Source organism: Elephas maximus, chromosome 9 (genome assembly GCF_024166365.1).
Source record: "Elephas maximus indicus isolate mEleMax1 chromosome 9, mEleMax1 primary haplotype, whole genome shotgun sequence".
In the NCBI taxonomy this organism is placed as follows: Eukaryota; Metazoa; Chordata; class Mammalia; order Proboscidea; family Elephantidae; genus Elephas; species Elephas maximus.
This window is the reverse complement of record NC_064827.1, coordinates 72,964,234-72,973,864: the sequence shown is the minus strand read 5'-3', so window position 1 is coordinate 72,973,864 and position 9,631 is coordinate 72,964,234. Positions and strand designations below refer to the sequence as shown.

General features: G+C 40.7%; 1 protein-coding gene across 1 annotated transcript; it reads right to left on the bottom strand.

The window, feature by feature from the left end:
• Positions 1-4,121: 4,121 nt before the first annotated feature.
• LOC126082457 (olfactory receptor 50-like) lies at positions 4,122-5,060 on the bottom strand. The gene has a single exon (XM_049894972.1). It carries the CDS (start codon positions 5,058-5,060, stop codon positions 4,122-4,124), a length of 939 nt encoding a protein of 312 aa, XP_049750929.1.
• Between the last annotated feature and the right edge of the window lie 4,571 nt (positions 5,061-9,631).

Sequence of the window (9,631 nt, the reverse complement as noted above, 5' to 3'; positions counted from 1 at the left end):
TACACTGTCCTGAATTGTTAGGTGATTGACCTGAGATTGTTATTTTTCTCTACTTCAGTATCTACTATCATTAACAAATACCAACCAGCTCCGTGGCTCTTATAATTGCCAAGTGCCTGTATCTTTCAAAGTGGTGTATCAGTTTAACAAGGCTATACTTCCCTTCACACTGATACATCAGCCCAATACACATCAGGTGAGAATTTTAGTAATTATGCTACTTCTGTACTCTACAGTTATCATCATTCTGCCTAACACCAGCAACTTGCTCTTCGATCATCAAATTATCCTAAATTAGAATCCTATAAGTGTCTTCATAAGACCACTTCTGTACTTGCTGTATGAGATAGAGGTCTTCCAGAGCAAGGACCTGAGAAAAATATTTGAATACAAGTAGTTTTTTAGGAAGGTAATATCATGAAGATTCAACAGGGGAGTGGGGATCTGAGTCATGGAAAGATATATAGTCAATACAGTGCATGGTAATAGTAAGTTACCACTGAGGGGAATTGGGGTTCAGACCTCTGAGAAATGGTCCTCTTAGAACATGCTTCAGAGTTGTCCCACCCAATGTGTAAGATAACTGGGGTTTGTTTCCACCAGCTCCCAACTATCTTTGACTAAGAGAGTCTTCTGAAACTATTAAATCGCTATCCCATCTGGCCTGACAGTGGAGAGAGTTTACCCCTGTTCTTAGAAGAAGTGAAATAGTTCTCAGGCAGAGAATCACAAGTGTTCTCAGTAAAAAGCCAGCATGGACAAGGATTGTGAATGCCACAGGAATATGAGAAATGAAACCAACCCAAAACACAGTGGCTTAAAACAACAATCAGTTTATTTGGTCACAATTCTATGGGTCAGCTGAGCAGCACTAGCTGGTCTGGATTGTCTGAGGCTGGTTGTCTAGAAAGTCTTCCTAACAACTGTAGGCATCACTTGGGATGGCCAGGATGGTGGGAACACCTGGAGCCTCTCTGCCTGTGATCTTCTTTCTGTATTAGACTAGCATGTGTTTCTTCACAGGACAGTCTCTGGGTTCCCAAAGAGCAAGCCACCATGCACAGTTCTTTTCAAGACTCTTAACATGTTTGCAAACACCTTATGAACAAAACAAGTCTCAAAACGTACCTAAATTCAGTGCACACTATGGTGAAAATGTTCTTCTATTGAGTATATTTCCCAGAGTTCCTTTCATGTCCTGATTCCTCAGACTATAGATAAAAGGATTTAGAATGGAAGTAACCAGAGTGTATAGTACACTCACTATGACATCTTTGTCATTGAAGTTACTGGATAAAGGGAAAAACTACAATCCATTAATTGCCCCAAAGTATAGAGACACCACGTAGAGTTGGAAGCCATAGGTGGACAAGGCTTTGAAGATTCCCTTATTTGAGGGGACTCTCAGGATAGTGGACACACTGCAGCCATAAGAGACTAGGATGCATATGAATGCAAGGGTAAATAGCTCATTGGTTGAGGTATCTGAGCTGGACAGCTTAAATAAGACAGAGAGGTCACAGTAGAAGTGGGGGAAAGTGCCCTCCCAGAGACAGCTACTGTTCTGATCACTTTCACCATAGATTAGTTTTGTCCATTCTGGAATTTTATATAAATGTTAGCATCCAATTTCACACCAAATTTATAATTATTTGTTTTTTAGACATAGCTTTTACTGCTTATTTTCATTCCTTTTATGATACCTCAGCTTCCCCCTGTTTGGGTTTTTTAATTTTGATTCATCTCTGAACTGTCAGCATGTGTCTTTCACTTTTTCAGAAAAACATATATGGGTGGTCTGTTTTCTGAACACATGTGTATGAATGAGTGATATTCTGTTGCCTCTACACATGGACAATGACTTCGCATAGGATCCAGGACCTGGTTCCACTGTCTGCTACTCCTTAATGTATCAGAATCTGAGGTCACTTTGACTTTTGGTCCTCTAAAGGTAACCTCCTTTTTCTGCCTGGATGCTTTTGGATTATTTAGCCTTCATTTTTGAAATTCAAATTTTGTCATTATCCAAGGCAGAGTGTAGACGTGTCTTAATAAGAAAATTTCACAGCTCATTGTTCCCTGTAAGGTGTTATTGGGTAATAAGATGGAAATTTAAATTGTGTTGTACACCGAAGTGCTTGCTGCAACCTGAAATAGTCACCTTGGGACATAGGACACAGACACTTTCGGGATGTTGCCTCCAGAAAATGTCTTTGGGAGCTCTTCTTTGCTTTGAGAACTTGGCCTCAGTGATGGGAAATTTTTATCCCGAGACTGAATTTCTGTTTTTTATTTTTTTGAAGCAGCCAAAGGAAATTTGGTGCTAAATTCTGGTGAAAGAGGCAAGGAGAGTAATGTACATTTTGGCTAGAAAAAATTGGGTCTATAATGTAATAACTCTAGAATTGCCCCAGAGAAAATTCTTAGAGAGAATTTATAAAAACTTGTTGTATCTTCCATGCCTTCATACCTTTTTTTTCTTTTCTTAAATTATTTTACCTTAGATGAAGGTTTACAGAGCAAACTAGCTTCTCATTAAACAATTAGTACACATATTGTTTTGTGACATCGGTTACCAACTCGACATGTCAACACTCTCCCTTCTAGACCCTGGGTTCCCTATTACCAGCTCTTCCATCCTCTCTCTCCCCTACCTTTTAGTCCTTGCTCCCAGGCTGGTATGCTCCTTTAGTTTTGTTTTATTTTATGGGCCTGTCTAGTCTTTGGCTGAAGGGCGAACCTCAGGAGTGACTTCATTACTGAGCTAAAAGTGTGTCCAGGGGCCATACTCTTGGGGTTTCTCCAGTCTCTTTTAGGCCAGTAAGTCTGGTCTTTTTCTGTGAGTTAGAATTTTGTTTTACACTTTTCTTCAGCTCTGTCCAGGACCCTCTACTGTGATTCCTGTCAGAGCAGTCAGTGATGTTAGCTGGGCATCCTCTAGTTGTGCTGGACTCAGTCTGTTGGAGGCTGTGGTAGTTGTGGTCCATTAGTCCTTTGGACTAATCTTTCCCTTGTGCAAAGGACCTCTTTAAGGTGTTAAAAAGCAACGATGTCATTTTAAGGACTAAGATGTGTTTGAACCAAACCATGATGTTTTCAATAGCTTCATATGTATGTGAAAGCTGGACAATGAATAAAAGAGGGACCAAGCCCTGGAGAAGGAAATCATGCTTGGTAAAGTAGAGGGTCAGCAAAAAAGAGGAAGACCCTGAAGGAGATGGATTGACGCAGTGGCTGCAACAATGGCACTAAGTATGACAACAATTGTGAGGATGGTGCACAACCAGGCAGTGTTTTGTTCTGTTGTACATAGGGTCATTAAGAACTGGAACCAACTTGACTGCACCTAACAACAATAGTTTATTAGGAAGGTGATTCTAGGAAGAACAATAAGAGATGCGGATCTGAGACATGAAAAAGTATGTAGTCAATACAGTGTATGATAATAGTATGGTAATACTGGGGGGAATTGTGGTTCAGACCACTGATAAAATGTCCTCCTAGAACATGCCTCAGAGAAGCCCCACCCAGTGTGTAAGATAACTGGGATTTGTGCCCAGCAGCTCCCACCTGTGTTTTGACTAAGAGATTCTTCCGGAACCATTAAAATCTTATTACATCTGGCCTTCCTGAGACAAGACAAAGTTTGTCGCTGTTCTCAAAAGAAGTGAGATAGTTCTGAGGCAGAGAGTCGTAAGTGTTCCCAGTAAGAATAATCACAATGGGCAAGGATTGTAGATGCCACAGGAATATGAGAAATGTTTCAGTTAATTTTGTGGAAGAAAAAAAAAAAAACATATTGGCTTAAAACAGCAATCACTTTATTTGCTCACAATTCTATGGGTCAGCTGAGCATCACTAGGCTGGGCTGAATAGTCTGCGGCTGGATGTTCTAGAAAGTCTACACATGGCCAGAAGCATTGGGACTGCTTGCTCTTCTCTTCCTGTCGTCTTTCATTCTCCACTAGACTAATGTGTGTTTCTTCATAGGAAGATCTCAGGGTCTCAATAGCAAGAAAGAGCAAGCCACCATGCACAGCATTTTCAAGTCTTTATTTTTATTTTTGCCAATAACTTATTGAACGAAACAAGTCATAACGCCAGTCTAGATTCAGAGTACATTATGGTGAAAACTTTCCTTTACTGAGTATATTTCCCAGAGCTCTTTTCATGTCCTGATTTCTCAGACTGTAGATAAAGGGGTTTAGCATGGGAGTGCCCAAGGTGTAAAATACAGCCACAATGACATCCTTGCTATTGGAGTCACTGGATGAGGGGGAAACATACAATCCAATAATTGCCCCATAGTACAGAGACACTACAGAGAGGTGAGAGCCACAAGTGGACAAGGCTTTGCAGATCCCCTTGGTCGAGGCGACTCTCAGGATGGTGGCACCAATGTGACCATAAGAGACCAGGATGCATATGAATGGAAGGGTAATGACTACTCCCCCTACAGTCAGAATAAACAGCTCATTGGTTGAGGTGTCTGAGCTGGATAGCTTAAGTACAGTAGGGAGGTCACAGAAGAAGTGAGGAAGAGTGTTGTCTCCACAGAAGGACAGATGGGCCAGGAGCAGGGTGTGCAATAGGGCATTGGCAAAGGATAAGACCCAGGACACAATAACTAGCAAGAAACACAGGCTCTGACTCATGATGGTGGTATAGTGGAGGGGGTGACAAATAGCCATGTACCTATCATAGGCCATTGAGGTGAGAAGGAAGCTATCAGTATCAGCAAAGAATATGTAAAAGTACACCTGAGAAATGCACCCAGCATATGAGATGGATCGACTCTGTGTTCGCATGTTCATCAGCATCTTTGGCGCTATCACTGATGAGAAAGAGATGTCAGTGAAGGCCAAGTGGCTGAGGAAGAAGTACATGGGGGTGTGGAGGTGAGAGTCCAGCCTGATGAGCATGATGATGAGCAGGTTCCCCAGCACTGTGGTGAGGTACATGCCCAGGAACAGGGCAAAGAACATGTCCTGCTGTTGCGGCCTGATGGGGAGACCTAGAAGGAGGAATTCTGACAGGCTGCTCTGATTATCCCTCCTCATCCTGTTCTTCTCTTTTTCTGTCGATCAAAAAAGAGATGGCAATGTGAAAGAACATTATTATGACGGTCGCATAATGAAAATGTATATTTGAACCACTCAATGTAGGAACCTTGAATACCTCGTGCTTTTTGCTCCACTAATGACAGTCAGTAAGTCTAACCACGGGCTATTATGGGTCCACCTAGAAATCAACAAAAGCTATTTTGGAGGAACCATAAAATATGGGAATGATTTATCAGATCAGATCAGGTTCAAACTTGAGAATAAGAATCTAGGGAACAAGGCTAGGCAACTAACCGGTTGTTAGAAATACTATTAAAAATAAAAAATTTTAAAAAGTTGCTGTTGAACTGATTCCAACTCATGGTGACCCTATGTGTTGCAAAGTAAAACAGCACTCCATAGAGTTTTCAAGGCTGTGATCTTTCAGAAACACATCACCACTCCTTTCTTCTGAGACAGCGCAGGGTGGGTTCACACTGCCAAACTTTCATTTAGTAACTGAACAAAGAATAGAAGAGAGAGAAAATCTAATTAGTCTATCGTCCTCTTTTAACCTCTATCTCCCTATTCGTCTCTCACACTCTTTGGTTAATGTTTTATTTCCATGGGTTGTGTAGAATGAGACAATCCAGTGGGGTGCTCTGCATCTCCCAGAAATCCAGATTTGCACACATGGTGAGAAACATCATAAGGAATTACCCAAGGCAAGGACTTTAAGGACAGGAATCTATGTCAACAACATAAAGGATCCAGCATCATACCTTATAGTGTAGTCATCAGTCCTTACTTATCAAAATTCTTTCTCACTCCTCAACATTTTCAGTCTACCATCACCCTTTCTATGGAAATTTTCATGGAACAGGGGAGAAAAAAATTCTCAATTCTCTTCAAAGTTCCTACCTTATTCACTCTCTCAATTCAAACCAGAGTTCTCTTGTTGAAGCCTTCAGAACACCAAGAAAGTCATTGGCTTTTCCAGTCCCATCCTAGAGTTGTCAAAGAAGAAGCCCTTTATGAGTGTTTGTCTAACCTACTTTACCAAATAACAACCTATCAATTTCCTATGATTGTACCCTAGCTTTTCTACCAGTAACTCATATCTGATATTTTTCTTATAATATTTACAATACTTCCACTCTGCTAGTATGATCTATCATTCTTTTCTCTATCTGCTTCAGGTCCATTAGACCTGCATATGTGAATCTTTACAAAATAATAAGAAATAAGAACATGATTGTCCTAGATACTAAAAAACAGAGCTCGTGTATTATATAAAAACTACTAATTAATCTCAATGTCATTCTATGGTAGCTGAGAGGTGCCTCACTATGAATCCTCAATCATCTAAGAGGTTGAGTAAAGGTTCCATTATCTACAAATTCTGTCAACTTGACTGACATCATCTCTCAAATCCCTAGTTCTTCAGTCCTCTACGTTAAAAATCCTGTCTGTAATTGGTTTCATTGAATTGTACAAGTGAAAAACATTGAATTGGCAAATTTTATGTTACCTAAATTTCTCAAGGAAAAAAAATATTAACTTGATATTTTTACCTGAGAAAAATTACACATTCAGTTTTGATAGTGAATAACATGTTAATATCCAGTTTATACCAATAGGTATGCAAATTAATTCTCTGATAGGCATTTACAGTTTTCCAATTTCCAAACATATTATGAATAATACCATTGCTCGGTATTAATTTGCAATGGGAAAACAGGGTAAATTCTGAGAAATGGAACTGCAAGTTGTGTGCATTCTGCATCTTAATATATATTTTCAGTAACAGGAAGCTAAGGTACAGAAGACACCTCTTCTAATGGGTTCTTTGAAATGAGTCATAAATAATAAGAAAGAGTTTGCCATGTGAAGATCCTAGTTAGAATAAATATCAAGTGTAAGAGTCTGAGAGAAGAAAGAACTTAGGGTATTTAAGGAACAGAAAAAATACAGGAACTTGGTTAGCTAAAGAAGGATATGAGGATGGAGAATTACATAGAAGTCAAGTTATTAAGGCCTTTTATGGCATAATAAAAATTTGAATTTACTGTCAGAGCAATAAAACACCCATGAGAATCTTTAGTAAAGGAATGATTAAAAAATTGTAAATATTTTGTTCACTGCTGGGTGAACATATTATAGTAAGGGAAGAGGTTCAGGAGGAATCGTAATAGGATACTATTGCTATAGTTCAGATACCAAGTACTAGCTACTTACACCTGGATTGTGGCAGCAAAAAAAAAAAGACAATTGAAGAAATTTAGGATAAAATTTGGAGGAAAAATCAACATGACTCCATGAAGGATGAAAGATAAATGAGAGAAAATATGTGTTTGCCCCATCCTCTAAATTTTGGATAGATTATCAGATCCAGATAAATTACTCTACATGAACTTAGTTTGAGGAAGCGTAGTTCATGCTAGGAATCAGTAGACACACTTGACACACCTACATACAATCATACCACTGATACAGTACAAAGAATGTAAAGTCTACTGCTGCCCTGACATGGCTACTTATGTGAGAAGCACAGATTCCTTCAGCTACAAAGTATGGGATGGCTCTTCCTTTTCTCTTTAGAAGACCCAGAGTCCTGGGAAGCAGGTACGGTCTCTAAGTGAAAGATGCATTGAAAGAAGAAGCAAAGTTATCAATCAGTTGACAACCAGACTCTTGTTCACAGCTCCTGTGCTTTGGTTGGAGTCCTACCTTACAAAACACAGAAAGGACCCAGGAGGGTAAGTCTCTCAACACCAAACTCCAAATTAGAGAGTAACAGCAAATAATTGCTCCATTTGCCCTTGGCTTCCCTTGGGGGAAGAACTGCTTGTTCAGGAAATAGGAGAGTTCACCCTTAGAGGAATAATGGTAATAATCACAAAGCATCTACTAGGAATGTGGTGATTCATGGAACTTTTTGCCTTTTCTGTTTACATTGGAAACAACCCAACTGAAGGTTAAGTGTGTGAACAACAGATCTCTTGTTTCTGAACCTCACATTATTTCAAGAACACCAGTAACACTAACACCTTTGCTACCTAAACAAAAGAGTGAGCAAACTGATATTCCATCATCACAGTTGGACCCTGAAGAGTAGGATGGTTTCCAGGAATTTTTGTTCTTGCCCCTAGGCTGTACAGTCACCATTTTATTGCTGCAAGTTTGCCACAATACCCTAGAGAACACTTTGAAGAGATGCTTTTTACTAAACCCTTCACAAAATTGATTCCAAGTTGATTCCATACATCTCTGGTTGCACTTCTTCAACGCCAGCTAGAAGATTAATATTATGGCTCATTATTCAATTGTTAATAAAGAAATTATTTTCTGAGGCAGGGCCAAGATAGTGGAGTAGTCAGATGCTTCTGGTGGTCCCTCTTACAACAAAGATCTGAAAAAAAAAAAAAAACAGTCAATCGATTATATATATGACAAGCTAGGAGCCGTGAACATCAAAGGCAAAGTTAAGAAATTGGACTGAGCAGCAGGGGGAGGCAGACATGGTTCAGAAGCAGCAAGGGGTTGCCAGACATGACTCAGTGGGAACTGGAACCCAGCAGGCCTAAACCCCTGGTGCAACTGCGGCACGGCTGGCAGTAGCATTCAGGATGCAGTTTCCTCAATGAGACAGTATGAGGGGCACAGAGTCTACTCATGCCTCCAGAATCGGCAAAGAAAGCACTCTTGGCAAAAGATAAGTACTTGTGTCTAATTTACCACATGGGAAAAAAAAGTACCTTTTTGAAAGAACTCTCTCCCATTAATCTGATCCCTCCTCCCTCTGCTGAAGCCTCTGAGCTGGCTTCAGTGGCGGTTGCTTCCCTGGGCCTGAGATAAGTCCTGCTGTGCCTCCTGAGCCATTCTCCCGGCCTTCGAGAAAGAACAAAGTAAAAATGGGGAAAAAATAAGCTGCTGGCTCTCCTAAGCTGGGGACTTAGGGCAGAAGTGACTCCTTTGCCTGGACTTTGAGTGTCTTTCACCCCTGTATGGATGTGTGTGGTTCCATTTCAGTAGCTTAGACCCTCATTGGCATAGTTTAACAGTATATGTGCCTTAGGTTTAACTTCAACAGTTTCAGCTATGTTGTAGAGAGGCATAGTTTTGATGTTTGACACCATTCTACCTGCTAAGCAGGGTCCTCACATGCCCACATCAGGGGCCTGAGGACTGGTGGCTCCACCCACACCACATAGCCACCCATGACGAGCATCAAAAGATAAATGGTGCCTTCCAGTTCTTACAACCAAAAGCATTGGGTGCCCATGGTCCACCTGAGCACTCTAGGGAACAGGGATACACTTTCCTCACAGGCACTTAGGGGATAGTTGTCAGCAGCCATGTCTTGTTCAGGGCATGACACCCTGCTGCAACAAGATACCTGTGCCTACACCAACTACCCCTGCTCCTCTAAGACTGTAGGTGAGAGCCTGCATCACACACTGTGTGATAGACTACCTGGACACCTGAGCTGAATCCATACAGGAAAAGTGAGTGGACTCCTAGGCTCATATACCAGGTAACAGCTTTAGCCATCTGGTGACAGGAAATTAGAGCTTCAAAGGTGCCAG